Source organism: Schistocerca serialis, chromosome 7, assembly GCF_023864345.2.
Source record: "Schistocerca serialis cubense isolate TAMUIC-IGC-003099 chromosome 7, iqSchSeri2.2, whole genome shotgun sequence".
Taxonomy (NCBI): domain Eukaryota; kingdom Metazoa; phylum Arthropoda; class Insecta; order Orthoptera; family Acrididae; genus Schistocerca; species Schistocerca serialis.
Window position 1 is genome coordinate 53,496,436 of NC_064644.1, and position 16,010 is coordinate 53,512,445.

General features: G+C 44.2%; 1 protein-coding gene across 2 annotated transcripts in view; it reads left to right on the forward strand.

Annotated features, from left to right (window-relative positions):
* The window catches only part of LOC126412363 (carbonic anhydrase-related protein 10-like), a 407,758-nt gene that overhangs the window by 252,405 nt on the left and 139,343 nt on the right, over positions 1-16,010 (forward strand). Inside the window, exon 6 of one of the 2 annotated variants that reach the window (XM_050081928.1) lies at positions 8,283-8,349. In XM_050081928.1, the coding sequence (XP_049937885.1) occupies positions 8,283-8,349 (67 nt within the window). The remainder of the gene's footprint in view (positions 1-8,282; positions 8,350-16,010) is intronic. The other variant, XM_050081929.1, reaches the window with a different exon arrangement.

Sequence of the window (16,010 nt, forward strand, 5' to 3'; positions counted from 1 at the left end):
ACTGTTTTTGTTGAATACTTTGAAAGGAGAAGCTGGGAGGGAAGCAAAGAGAGCGATAAAACCCTGGATCACCAATGAAATGCTAGAGAAGATGGCGGAAAAGAGGATGTGTAAATATATTAATGAAGAAGGATACGAAAGACTTAACAACACACTCAAGAGATACACAGGCAAAAAGAAGAAAAAGTACACAGAAGAACTGTGTGACAAAATTGAGGGACTACAAACAAGAGGAAGGTACGACCTCATGTACCATAAAATGAAGGAGGTGGAAGGGAACGAGAACAAAGGTGTTAGGACCTTCGGAACAGAAGACTCTAGTGCATAAAAGGTTACTGAACTAGAGGAAGCACTGCAGATATGGGAAGAATACTTAAAAGAAACCTACGATAAGGAACATCGAAACAGGGACAGAGGAGGCTATGGACGAAGAGAGAAAGAGCCATAGGATTCTGACAACGGTGGCATAGTACGCGATTAAGGACGTGACGGAGAGGAACGCTAAAACAAATCGGAAGCGGAAGTCTGAAAGCGCTGACGCAACTCATTAACAAAATCAACGAAACTGAAGAATGGCCTAAGGACGTTTTGGACGTCAGAATGGTTGCTCTTGAGAAGAAACAAGAAGCCGAAAAACTATTTATTTGAGAACAATTAGCCTGATCCTACATGTGGCGAAGACCATTGTAAGATACTCAACAGACGGCAGGAACACAAAATTAGAGATATAATAGGAGAGGAAAGAGTTTGCAAAGGGAAAGGAAGCAGACACGCCATCGGCATGGTGATAATTTTTTCGAGATAGTTTTGGCTGTTAAAGAAGAAGTTTGTGCCTGTGTTATGGCCTGGTAAAAGGCCTTCGACAGAGTGAACTGGACAAAATTGATGAACATTCTTAAGGAGATAGAAATCAACTGCACTGACCGGAGACAAATCCTCATATTGTATCTCGAACAAAAAGTAAAAGTACGTCTGAGCTACAGAGAAACAAACAGAGCTCCGAAAGGAAGGAGTTAAACAAGGATATTGTCTATCATCGATTCTCTTCAACCTGTATGGAGAATGGTTGGCTAGGAAAGCCTTCAAAGAATGAGATTACTTCAGAATAGGAGGACGACTTATGAGCATTATAGAGAATGCAGACGACCTGATAGATATCGTCAAAAATCAAAGACAACTGCAGCAAATGATAAACTGGTTGGTAGAAACAGGGAGAAAATATGGCACGTTAATAAACATCAAGGAGCAAAAGTCAAAAGTGACGCGGATATCAAAATGAGAGAACCCTTCAAAGAATGCCGACAATCGAGAACTGGAAAATGCGATTCCGTTCAAGTCCTTGGGAAGCTTGCTGACAATGGATGCCCACTGCACAAATTAAATTCAAGCCAGGAACACCATGGCCAAAGCCGCACTCAGTAAGAAAAGGATTTTGCAGACGAACAAGTTGAGCCTGGAATTAAGGAAGAAACTGGTGAAGTGCTGCATCTGAAGCATTGCACTGTACGGAGCAGAGACGCCGAGAAAATTGGAGGAAAAACACCTGGAAAGTTTTGAAATGTGGTGTTGGAGAAGAATGGAGAAGATGAAGTGGACAGATCGGGTGGCAAACGACGAAGAACTGAGAAGAGCAGGAGTGAAGAAAACTGTTCTGAATAGAATTCTTCGGAGGAAGGCCAACTGCATAGGACACGTACTTAGACACGAGGGACTCATACACGACGCCATCGAAGGGAAGAGCAAATAACTATAGGAGAGGAAGAAGGAAAACTCAAGATCTGGATGATGCGAAAGTTGGAAGGAGATAAAGCAGGATGAAGAAAGAGGTTGAAGACAGGGAACAATGACATCAGAAAATCTCCGTACGAAGACACGGACATGCCACTAGCCAGGATAATACCACATCCGAAACGCTTAGATTCGCTTCTTTTCAGGTTTTCTTACATTTAATGATTCACTTCCATACAGTACTGTGTTTGAGACGTAAATTTTCAGACATGTTTACCTCAAATTAAGAACTATCTTTGCGATTAGAAAACTTTTTTTATCGCGGAAGTGCATCTTTGCCTTTGGTCGTCTCTCAGCTTCACAGCCAATGCATTTACCCAACAATTACTTGTCGGCAGGATGGTAATCCTAATCTCATTCTAGTTGATGTAGTACGTGGTTCTCTACCCACACGTCAGTCATTTGTCCACTGACTCCACGTACGTATCACAGTCCCTTACGTACACGCCCTGTACGTCACGGTGTGACACTGCCCTTCGTCGGAAGGGTCCCACACGTCCTGATGTTCATCCCGGAAGCGACGGTGGGCCATAAGGGGACTTCCAATCACATTGTCAGTTCATTCGATGGATCTTCATCATCCGAGCTCGGAACAAGGAAAAATTGGAAATTTGTGGTAAGCACTATGGGACCAATCTGTTGAGCTCATCCGTCCCTAAGCTTACACTCTACTTACGCTAAGTACAACACACACACCCATGCCCGAAGGAGGACTCGAACGTCCGACGCGGGGAGCCGCGCGAACTGTGACAAGGTGCCCCTAACCGTGCGGTGATCCCGCACTGCTTCGGATTAAGGCTGGCCTTCATACGCACACAGGTGCCGGCGACGCTGGGCGCAAGTGTCAGCTGCGTTTTAGCTTATTTATGCACTGAGGAAATATTAAGACGACAGGGACCACTATTACGTCTACTCAAGTATTTTTGAAATTTTGTGTTACATTCATCATGACACATGACACTCATACGAAAACTTACATCTGTTACGAAACCTACATGTACGTAGACCGTGGAAACACTAATAGCTCCATCTTAAAATCGCAACCCATTATATTTGCTTGTGAACAGAAGAATAATGGAGAATAATTATAGACAGTGGACCGTGGCAGTAGCAGATGTGAGGTAACCGATGGCAGACAAGTAATGAATAAAGGGAGTGACTGATAACGAAAACGAGAAAGATGCCTAATGGGGGAAAGAAGGGAAAATTCGCTTCAGTGTCTGGGAGAGATAAATGACCATATATGTCAGCTTTTGAGGAAAGGTTGTGAGTTTTGCGGTCTACATTCTATATACACTCCTGGAAATGGAAAAAAGAACACATTGACACCGGTGTGTCAGACCCACCATACTTGCTCCGGACACTGCGAGAGGGCTGTACAAGCAATGATCACACGCACGGCACAGCGGACACACCAGGAACCGCGGTGTTGGCCGTCGAATGGCGCTAGCTGCGCAGCATTTGTGCACCGCCGCCGTCAGTGTCAGCCAGTTTGCCGTGGCATACGGAGCTCCATCGCAGTCTTTAACACTGGTAGCATGCCGCGACAGCGTGGACGTGAACCGTATGTGCAGTTGACGGACTTTCAGCGAGGGCGTATAGTGGGCATGCGGGAGGCCGGGTGGACGTACCGCCGAATTGCTCAACACGTGGGGCGTGAGGTCTCCACAGTACATCGATGTTGTCGCCAGTGGTCGGCGGAAGGTGCACGTGCCCGTCGACCTGGGACCGGACCGCAGCGACGTACGGATGCACGCCAAGACCGTAGGATCCTACGCAGTGCTGTAGGGGACCGCACCGCCACTTCCCAGCAAATTAGGGACACTGTTGCTCCTGGGGAATCGGCGAGGACCACTCGCAACCGTCTCCATGAAGCTGGGCTACGGTCCCGCACACCGTTAGGCCGTCTTCCGCTCACGCTCCAACATCGTGCAGCCCGCCTCCAGTGGTGTCGCGACAGGCGTGAATGGAGGGACGAATGGAGACGTGTCGTCTTCAGCGATGAGAGTCGCTTCTGCCTTGGTGCCAATGATGGTCGTATGTGTGTTTGGCGCCGTGCAGGTGAGCACCACAATCAGGACTGCATACGACCGAGGCACACAGGGCCAACACCCGGCATCATGGTGTGGGGAGCGATCTCCTACACTGGCCGTACACCACTGGTGATCGTCGAGGGGACACTGAATAGTGCACGGTACATCCAAACCGTCATCGAACCCATCGTTCTACCATTCCTAGACCGGCAAGGGAACTTGCTGTTCCAACAGGACAATGCACGTCCGCATGTATCCCGTGCCACCCAACGTGCTCTAGAAGGTGTAAGTCAACTACCCTGGCCAGCAAGATCTCCGGATCTGTCCCCCATTGAGCATGTTTGGGACTGGATGAAGCGTCGTCTCACGCGGTCTGCACGTCCAGCAGGAACGCTGGTCCAACTGAGGCGCCAGGTGGAAATGGCATGGCAAGCCGTTCCACAGGAGTACATCCAGCATCTCTACGATCGTCTCCATGGGAGAATAGCAGCCTGCATTGCTGCGAAAGGTGGATATACACTGTACTAGTGCCGACATGGTGCATGATCTGTTGCCTGTGTCTATGTGCCTGTGGTTCTGTCAGTGTGATCATGTGATGTATCTGACCCCAGGAATGTGTCAATAAAGTTTCCCCTTCCTGGGACAATGAATTCATGGTGTTCTTATTTCAATTTCCAGGAGTGTATATATATACGAGGGCCATTCAGAAAGTAACCTCCGGTTGATTTAAAAAAATACACCAAGTTAAATAAAAATATTTTAATATATACATCTTACAACTACATCTTTGCACTATTTTTCTACATAGTCTCCATAGCGATTGAGGCACTTATCGTATCTCTTCACAAGCTTTGAAATTCCTTCTGCATAAAAATCACCCGCTTGTGCCTGGAGCCAGCCTGTGACCGCATCTTTGAGCTCTTCGTCGTCATCAAACCGCTGTGACCCGAGCCATTTCTTCAAATGCATGAAGAGGTGATAATCACTTGGCGCCAGGTCTGGGCTGTAAGGTGGATGGTTGATAACGTCCCACTTGAAGGACTCAAGAAGGGCCGTTGTTCTGCGAGCAGAGTGAGGACGGGCGTTATCGTGCAAAAAAACGATACCGGAAGTCAGCATACCACGGCGTTTGTTCTGTATAGCCCGTCGTAACTTTTTTATTGTTTCACAGTACATGTCTTGATTAATGGTCGTACCACGTTCCATGAATTCAACCAACAACACCCCTTTGGCATCCCAAAACACCGTTGCCATCAGTTTTCTGGCAGAAAAATCTTGCGAGGCTTTTCTTGGTTTGGTAGGCGAATTTGAATGTGCCCACATCTTTGATTGTTCTTTTGTCTCAGGGTTCACGTACTTAATCCAGGTTTCGTCACCGGTCACGATTCTATTTAACAATGGTTCTCCTTTGTCCTCATAACGTGACAGAAAGTCTAATGCAGAGGCCATTCTTTGAGTTTTGTGGTGGTCGGTAAGAATTTTGGGCACCCATCGTGCACAGAACTTACGGTTACCCAATCTTGCTGTCACTATACGTACAAGAGAGTCTTAGAAATCTGTGGAAAACCAGTAGACAACTCCGACATTGAGAAACGTCGATTTTCACGAACTTTTGCATCAACTGTCTGAACGAGTTCGTCAGTCACCAATGATGGTCTACCACTCCTCTCTTCATCATGAACGTTTTCTCGTCCACTTTTAAATAAACGTACCCATTCACGGACAACTCCTTCACTCATAACTCTTGGTCCGTACACGGCACAAAGCTCACGATGAATAGCTGCTGCAGAATATCCTTTGGCTGTAAAAAACCTTATGACAGCACGCACTTCACATTTGGCGGGGTTTTCTATTGCAGCACACATTTCAAACTGCCACAAAAACTAAACTAGCGCAGGTACGACGTTCACTCGACCACGGCTTGATGCCGACTGACCTGTTGAGTGCGTGAACGCACAGATGGCGTTCCTACTCCCCCCACAATCCGCACTGTGACCAATCGGAGGTTACTTTCTGAACCGCCCTCGTATATATATATATATATATATATATATATATATAATGTAGACTGGCAATGGCAAGGAAATCGTTTCTGAAGAAGAGAAATAACATCGAGTATAGATTTAAGGGTCAGGAAGTCGTTTCTGAAAGTATTTGTATTGAGTGTTGCCATATATGGAAGTGAAACATGAACGATAAATAGTATGTACAAGAAGAGTATAGAAGCTTTCGAAATGTCGTGCTACAGAGGAATCCATCCTGAAGATTAGATAGGTAGATCACATAACTAATGAGAAGGTGTTGAATAGAATTGGGGAGAAGAGGAGTTGGTGGCACAACTTGACTCGAAGCAGGGATCGGTTGGTAGGGTATATTCTGAGGCATCAAGGGATCACCAATTTAGTATTGGAGGGCAGCATGGAGGGTAAAAATCGTAAAGGGAGACCAAGATATGATTACACTAAGCAGATTCACAAGGATGTAGGTTGCAGTAGGTACTGGGAGATGAAGAAGCTTGCACAGGATAGAGTAGCATGGAGAGCTGCATCAAACCAGTCTCTGGACTGAAGACCACAACAACAAAACAATTTGTGATAGCTACGTAGCTTGTCTGGCCGTAGCCATTCTGACTGGGACAAACGGAGCACTGACATGAGCAAATAGATGGATGTTGCACATGTAAAACACAGAAATATTCATAGTCAGTTCTAATCGTGTAGAGATTTTCACTACTCTTTTTGTCTTAGATTACATCGCAATAACTGAGGTTCGGCAGAATGTGTGAGTCCCAGTATCTGCTCGGAGCATCTTTCGAGTTTATTCGTCGTGTCATTCTTTCGGGGTAACATAGTTCTTGTGATTTTTCGATATTTCTCGACGGATTTGTTGCGAATCCACGATCCAGGCCGGCCGCTGGCTAACATACTACAAGCTCCACGCTGTTTCATCACTACAACTGTTCGATATCTTCAGGTGGTGGTAGTTGCTGTTGTTACTGCTGCAAGACACCACTTATGATGGCCGTCAATGGCGTCTTGCAGCAGTGACAAAAGCAACTACTACCATCTGAAGACATCGAAATGTCGTATCGATGAAATTATATCTGACTTTCTCTACGTTATCCAGTGACAAACCAGGGAAGTAAATTTGGAACATTTCTTCTGTTAGACATGAAACAAAAGTCTTCATTAGTATGGTCATGGAGTGGATAAATGCGAATTCATTTTACCATGGCCACATCCTTTCATTCATACGAAATATCTTCAGTGGTCTGGAATGCTATATATTTAAAATTTGGTTTGTTTCTAAATCTAGATCTCTAGATTCCGATCTCTACAAAACATTTAGGAGTGTTATTTTCACTTATAGCGTTTTTGGCTAATTTCGGCTACCATCTGAACGTTTTGATTGTTTACAAATACTCCATGGAATGGTAGTGATTTTGGTAAGCTAATTTTACTTTGGCGAGTAGCACTAAACATTTTCGTGACGAAAAAAACAATGCAAACTACTGCATCACGATTTCTATTTACGCTTCGTCGCTACACGTATGCCTTTGTGTTTTTCGAATATAATGTTACTCGTTTTCAGCATTTCTAGAAACGACCTCTTTATCGGCGGCTTCCCACATGTGTTCTACATCGTTTTACTTATATTCATATGTACTCATTTACACACGTTAGTGGGATGAATAGGCCGTTAGGAGATTAATATGGAGAGTGGTTTCAGATAGAGGCAGGGCCACAGAGATGGAATGGAGGAGGGAGAGAACGAGAGAGAGAGAAAGAGAGAGAGAGAGGAAATTGGAAATTTGTGGTAAGGACTATGGGACCAAACTGCTGAAGTGATCGGTCCCTGGGCTTACACACTACTTAATCCTACTTAAACTAACTTACTCTAAGGACAACAAACATACACATACCCGAGAGAGAACTCAAACATCTGACGGGGAGAGCCGCTCAAACCGTGGAACCCTGCCAAGGCGCCTTAAATCGCACGGGTACCCGCCGCCGAAGCGAGAGGGGACGAGATCTAGAAACGAACCTAAACTGTAAATATGTTTCTTTTTAAACTACCACGATATCTTACAAATAACGCGAAATGCGTATGGTAAAACATATACACATTAAGAAGATTAAAATAAAAGTGAAATAAATCTTCCACTGCCTGTCATACTGCACTGTAGTGCAGTGTCTAACAGTATTAGTTGAGGACATTTCTGGACTTTCACAGATGTTCTGATTTCGTATTTCAAGTAAGGGCGCAATTGGGGAGTAAATTTCGCACGTCATTCAGACTAAAGGAAATGGAAGTGTGTGCAGTAGTGGGATCAATCCTCTAATATTTTATAAGAATAATATTTAACTATCTGATACTTTATTATTTGTAATTTTTAGAGGACTTAAGTGATTCTACTACGGCAACGTACTCCTATAACACATACTTTTATTTTTGTTCCAGATCAGAGAACCGCCAACGAACGAGTTGAGGCTCATCAGCAGCAACTTCCAAAGGGTAAAGTTTAAAGGTGACTGACATGTCTTCTTGTCTAGTAAGAAATGTTGTCGATCAGTCTGCCTCGAATAATGATTTCAGTCATCGGCTGAGAAACATCATCGCTATGGATTTAACTGCCCATCTATGGCAGTTAAATCGATGGAGTAACTTGAGAAAGGAGTGTGTCAAAACCATTGGTAATGAAACTTGAACTTTAAATGTGCAAATGAGTACAAATTTGGCGTTGCAATCACACAATCGTTTGCACTATTCTCACCGACAGAGAACTCTGTACATTATCACTCGGGCACATTGGGGCTTATAAATGCTATAATAGATTGGAGACTTACATCAGACCAGTATTTCGACTGAAGACCGGAATAACAACAGTATTCAGTGTCATGCTCGAAGTATTTTACGGGTAATGTCATCTATACCGCTAAGGGATATTTAAAATTTTTTACTTGTGTTTCATGTCTCATGTTTCGGTGTTCTTATCATGAGAGCCAACCTTACGAATTCCTAAATTAAATTCCGTGTCCATATCCAGTACATTATGCTATGCGGACTCATACCGTAAGTTAATATATCTTATGAATCAACCGTCCCAAGTAAGTACTTCGGTTTGTTACCCCAACTGCCTTTTTTAACGATGTGGTATTGAGAATACCAGAAAACCATCGCAAAAGCGTGTGTGTACGTATGTGTGTGTGTGTGGGTGTTTCTGTTTGTGTTTGTATGTATGTGTGTGTGTGTGTGTGTGTGTGTGTGTGTGTGTGTGTGTGTGTGTGTGTCTGTGTGTGAGTGAGAGGGAGAGAGAGAGAGATGAATAGTGGCCCGGGGCAGGATTAGAACCTGCGACCGTAGTGGTCGCGCGGTTCCAGACTGAAGCGCCTAGAACCGCTCGCCCACACCGGCCGGCACGACAGGGGGAGGGGGGTAGTAGGGGGGTGGGGGGGTGCCGTAGGGTGCATATGTGTGACACAGTAGCAGCGAGGTTATTAGCCGCCCGTAGCGTCTGAAATTAGACAATTCCGTTGCACTGTCTGCCCACAGCAGGCTAATAGCGTGTTTGGGAAGACATTCTGCATTGGCATCAAAGTTGCCCTTTATTGTTGATTAGTCGGGCTAGACTGGAATGCGGCTCATCATTAAAGAGAAAATAGTATATATTTATGGAGCTCTATAACTATGTACAGTCAAATTCTGAGTTTGTGACGGCTTTGGAAGGACATAATTCATTAGTGACACTACGTCATTAGCGCGTGGGATATACTTTCGAAACTAAGATGCTGCTCACAACCAATGAGTGACTTCCATCAAAAGCCAAGATAACCCGAATTTCTGTGGGTGCCTATTCACTGACGTAAATATGGAGTGATCTACGATTAACTCTGCCCGCCCTCTAACATGTTTCAACATAATGGGGGGCGTTTATTTACATCCGTTTTTACTTACATTTCCAGTACTATTTAACTGCATGTTAAGTTTTAACGATCCAGTTACATACTTTTTTTTAATTTTCCCCTAAAATTGTAATTTTAAATTTAATGGTGATGATTGCTGATTGGTGTTAGAAAGGTGAGAAATGGTAAAGGATCCTTTTATTAACAAATTTGTAAAACGTAATAGTTGATTCTTTCGTGGTCAGCTGTTGAGATATTGCCAGCTACCTTTTGCCTCGGATTATTCGACAGACTTTTGTTTGATAACTTTCCTGACATTTCTGTAGCAAGTGTGACCACTGTTGTCAAATTACTTGTGGCGGACTGGAGTCGAGGTCGTGACTGTTGACTATCTGTAGGTGTCGCGCTAAGGTATGAGGGAATTTCACTGGGCGTTCTCACCGAGCTACCTGCAACGGTCGTAATCTGTAGCACAGGAATCCAGAATCCATTCACCTTGAAGCTTTCCTCTTCTTTCTTGAAGCTGCTGTCATATTTGTAGATTGCTATGATTTCGATGAACAATCGGGTCTGATGTATCTTCTCCACAGTGGAAGCTTTTCCGTATCGATGAATTTTATTATTGGGCTCCGCCAAGGCAGATTTCTCCATCTGTCCCAACCTGCAACGCCGTTTACTTTAGGTGATCCAGATGCCTATGGATTTTTCCAGTCATTCCAGGACGGACTTCTCCACCGTCCACAGAGTATGTGGTATATTCTCTTTATCGGGATTAGGCCCCTTTTATCCTTTCGCCGATCTGAGACACTCTTCGATTTTCTTGGTCGGTTTGTAAACAGTCTTTACGTCGTATTTGCGCTACATACTGGCGACTCCATGCATCCCACTGAGGAAGTACGGCGGAGACGCCCAAATTTCTTCTTGCGATTTGTCATTTTTCTGAGTGTTAGACTTCGTGACAGTTCTTACACAATCGACGGAGTACCCATTACTCATCAGAACGCTTTACATACGTTGCCACTAGTGTTCGGGATACTGCAGCTCATACGGGGTGTCCCAGGACGAACGATAAATAGGGATATGACAGGAACCGAAGAGTCCCTCGCGGAACACAGGGAAAACAGTGATCAAGTTTCAACAAGTTTATTGACAGCAAAAATACATTCGCTTCAAGGATAAGAACAAAAAGACACAAAATTCAGCGTTGTACCAGGTACTGGTACAGAGGCTTGACAGAGCTTTTATTTAAAGTCGCCAGACTGTTTCTAGTACGTAGCAAAACCACTGCTGCTCGCGTTGGTCGAGATCCAATGACTGTTAGCAGAATATGGAATCGGTGGGTTCAGGAGGGTACTGCGGAACGCCGTGCTGGATCCCAACGGCGTAGTATCACTAGCAAAACCACTGGGAGACGTAATCCAAATTTAGAGAATGTCTCTTTACGATATACCGCAATCGCGATAGGCTAAAATCCGACCATTATCAAAGTCGGAAACGTGATGGTACACATTTCTCCTCCTTACTCGAGGCATCACAACAACGTTTCACAGAAGGTTGGCGCCGGTGGTGACACCTACAACGTGCTGACATGAGGAAAGTTTCCAACCGAATTCTCATACACAAACAGCAGTTGACCGGCGTTGCCTGGTGAAATGTTGTTGTGATGCCTCGTGTAAGGAGGAGAAATGTGTACCATCACGTTTCCGACTTTGATAATGGTCGGATTTTAGCCTATCGCGATTGCGGTATATCGTAAAGAGACATTGCTGCTCGCGTTGGTCGAGATCCAATGACTGTTAGCAGAATATGGAATCGGTGGGTTCAGGAGGGTACTGCGGAACGCCGTGCTGGATACTAACGGCCTCGTATCACCAGCAGTCGAGATGACAGGCAGCCACCTCTCGATTCCTGAGTCAACAGATGGAGACGTTTGCAAGACAACAACCACCTGCACGAACAGTTCGACGACGTTTGCAGCAGCATGGACTATTAGCTAGGAGACAGTGACTGGGGTTACCCCAAGATGAGCGCCTGCAATGGTGTACTCAACGACGAACCTGGGTGCCCGAATGGCAGAACGTCATTTTTTCGGATGTATCCAAGTTCTGTTTACAGCATTGTGATGGCCGCATCCGTGTTTGTCGACATCGCGGTGAACGCACATTGGAAGCATGTATTCGTGATCGCCATACTGGCGTATCACACGGCGTGATGGTATTGGGTGCCATTGGTTACACGTGTCGGTCATCTGTTGTTCGCATTGAAGGCACTTTGAACAGTGGACGCTACATTTCAGATGTGTTACGACGCGTGGCTCTACCATTCATTCGATTCCTGCGAAACCCTAGATTTCAGCAGGATAATGCACGACCGCATGTTGCAGGTCCTGTATGGGCCTTTCTGGATACAGAAATGGTTCGACTGCTGCCCTGACCAGTACATTCTCCAGATCTCTCACCAATTGAAAACGTCTGGTCAATGGTGGCCGAGCAACTGGCTCGTCACAATACGCCAGTCACTACTCTTGATGAACTGTGGTATCGTGTTGAAGCTGCATGGGCAGCGGTACCTGTACACGCCCTCCATGCTCCGTTTGACTCAATGCCCAGGCGTATCAAGGCCATTATTACGGCCAGAGGTGGTTGTTCTGGGCACTGATTTCTCAGAATCTATGCACCCAAATTGCGTGAAAATATAATCACATGTCAGTTCTAGTATAATATATTTGTCCAATGAATCTGCATTTCTCCCTGGTGTAGTAATTTTAATGGCCAGTCGTGTAGCAGAAACAATAATTCGAAGCAAAACAGTTTCGTAAACATGGGCCCTGAAATGCATACGTATAGAAATTTGAGCTCTTCTTCATCCGCGCTACTGTGAAACTCGTCTCCCCCACACAATAACTGCCTATAGCTCTTAGGGTATGCCTTTTAGAGCCCATGTTTTCTTGTTTGTGTGATTTTCGGGTACCTAGCCGAGTCACGTCGTTATTATTTCACGATACATCGTCAGGCAGGTTGATTGCCTTCACCAGATGGCCCCTGCTGACTGTTGCTACGCCCTTGTCCTATGTTTGCTGGCCATTGCCCTCTCTATCGTTATCCGCAGCCGTTGACGATGGCGGTGGTGGAGGTAGCGGCGTCCAGCTCCTCAATCTGGTCTCCAGTGTCCACGCTGTCGCTATCGCGGTCTGGTGCCGATCTCACTGTACAGGAACGCTTATCTTTTCCTAGGCACTGTGCAGGATTCAACGCTTGACTCAATTGTAGGTTGCTACTTTTGTTGATTTCACAGCCTTGGACCCTAAAATAAAACGATCTCTTCAGTCACGCACTCCCAGACGGAGGATGACTCCGTAAGTAATTTAGCGTTGTTGTAATTCATAGTATGTCCAATTTTTGTACTTAATCGACCACGACTGATTTGATGGTCTGGCGTAATAGAGTGTGTTGTACATGTTCACGAGACTTCTCATCGACAGTGAGTATCAGTTTTCCTAGGGGTGCATTGCCACACTGGCAGGCCATTTGCTAGACCCCTTGTTTGCAAAGGCCTAGATTATGTTTCCTTGTATCTATTAGTGTTAATGTTTTGGGAGGAGAACAAAATACACATCTTACGTAGCCCAAGATAGTGCCGATTTTTCTGGAAGTGGCCGATAAAGGGGATGCATGCTAGTGGTTTGTGTTTTTCATTTTTTTCCTGGTATTGTCTACGTGCACCCTGTAGAAACGCACGCCGTATCCGCTTGCTCTTGTACACACTACATCGCAATGTCGCCTCGAGGTGCTTCATCTCATTTAGAAGGCTGTCTTGGTCGCAAATGGATCGCACCAAGTCTAAGTAAAACTCCTTAACACTGGGAGTGCGTCTTCACACTGTAGACATGCAGAGACAGAGCAGTGTATACATGTTTTCTGTCTATTCTGTGTCCCAGCATGATATCAGTTTTCCGTTTCACACAGCAGTCGGAAGAAAAACACGATCGCAAATCACAAGCATGCATCCAGTTTTTCGGCAATACTTCAGAAAAATCGACAGTATCTTAAAACGACAGGCACACCCGTCGATAGCTGAACGTGTAGAGCAAAAACCATGAATTCGTGAAGTTCTTGCTTCAGGTATTGCACCAACTTTCTTTTTACTTTTATCCAAATTCCAAGTTTTATGGAAATTGAAATACTCATTCATAATTTTTAATAAAACTGATTTTTTAATTTTAATTAAGAATCACAAGAAAATAAATGAAAATTTGATACAGAAACGGGATACACCTGTTTCTTCAATAAAGAAATATTAATCAGTAGCATTGGTCAATCTTTAGAAATAAATAGTATTCGTTTATCTATTTAGTATTTCGTATTTTGGTACCAAATTTTAACTTCCTGTTTATACTTGCATTTTCATGCGATTAGCAATCAAAAAATAAATTAAGGTTATTTTAATTAAGGATATGCTTGAGTATTTGTTAACTGTCATTTTCATGCACTAGTAAAAGTAAAATAAATTGCTTTTATGTAGTCACTGGCGTTGAAAAGCTCTCGAAGGCTGCTGACATCGTTTTTGTGATCTTTAAATGTGTGTTTAATCCACCCACATGTACGTAAAGAAATTCTATAGAAATCAGACCTGTAGGAGTCAGCAAGAGACGACATTAAACATTCAGACAGATGATGTACCATCTCATCCATCAAGAAGTGTATTGATGATTCCGTAAACAAGACTCCGGTATGAAGTTACTAATCTGTTTCCAAGATCAACTGTTCCCAGCCAGACTAAAGTACTGAAAATGCGCTAATGCTTACATATTGGTTCCATTCTGCATAGAGTTTATGTATTAGGTTGTTATGAATCAACATGGCTTCCCAACGTTTTCGTCGCCTCGTGAGTTCGAGACTGATAGACGATTCATCACAAAACTCAGTTCGGCGGAAGTCTGAGTGTGTCGTAGTGTGGCGTATCTTTAAGGCGCAGGGGATTTCGGCACCTGCCACGGCTGCAGGAGCGTCGAAAAGACGCCCGACAGAGTGTGCTGCGGCGCAATTCATCGAATACACTTGGATGACGCATTACGGACCAGACAGTTAACCCTCTAAAAGTTTCACAGCGGTCAGGACGGTTCCATATTACGAGACTTTCGGAAGCTGTTCCATAGAGTTTAACACTGGATACAAAATTTAACCTTACGGAGTATCGGACCGCTTTTTGATCGATTTGGAGAATACATGTTTAAAAGAGCTCATTACCTGCTCCTCAACACGAAGAACGTAAGGAAAGTAGTGGGGCAAGGTGGCAACTCTTGACTACACACACTACTTCAATGAAGTTGAACTAAATCTGGAAGCTCTATGAGGCTGTTTGCGGTTGTTGTTGTAGTATACAGTGCCGCTACTCTGGACTACATACACCCAGTATTTAAATGACTTTGAAGTATATTTGGAGGATCCAGAGGCTGTCTGCGATTATAGTAGGTGAATTAGTTACAACAAATTTAAATTTCAGCCAAATTTCGGAATGCAAGTAGAAGATCAGTATTTGGCGCAAGATCCTTAAGTTTATCCTCTACATAAATAAACATAATGTCAGACGAGGTTTAAATTTTGGAAGGGTTCCATTATTTTTACACCACAATATTGGCGATAAACGAGGTGGTTTGACAACTTCTCGAAATCACCATGAGACGTCATTGCCAGCGAAAGGAGTTGTTCAGGTGACATTCATTGAACTGTTGCCTGTAAACATGTGCCACGTCAGTGCTCTTGGAAGAGAGCTGTGGCGGTGAAGTGTCTCTGTTGTTGTTCCCTCGTGGTGATCTGCGAAGAGTGAAAAAAATCGAGATTCGAGCAGTGAGTAAGTACTTCGTAAAGAAAGGTATGAAAGCAAAGGACATTCATGCCGATTTCCAGAATACAATGGGGGACTCTGCCCCTTCATATTCAACTGTTGCCAAGTGGACAAATGAATTTAAATTTGGTCGGAAGAGCTTAGAAGATGATCCGCACAATGGTGGGCCAAGATGTGTCAGTACTCCAGAAATCATTGCAAAAATGCACAAATGGTCATGGAGGATCGCTGACTGAAAGAGCATGAAATTGCTCACGCTTTCCAGATGTCATCTGAAAGGGTATATCATATTTTAACTGAAGAATTAGAAATGAAAAAAATTGTATGCTAGAAGGGTACCACGACTCTTTACGCTGGATCAAAAACTCATGAGAATGGGGATATCGGAACAATGTTTGGCCCGTTTTAGGCAAAACGAACAAGATTTTTTGCGCCGGTTTGT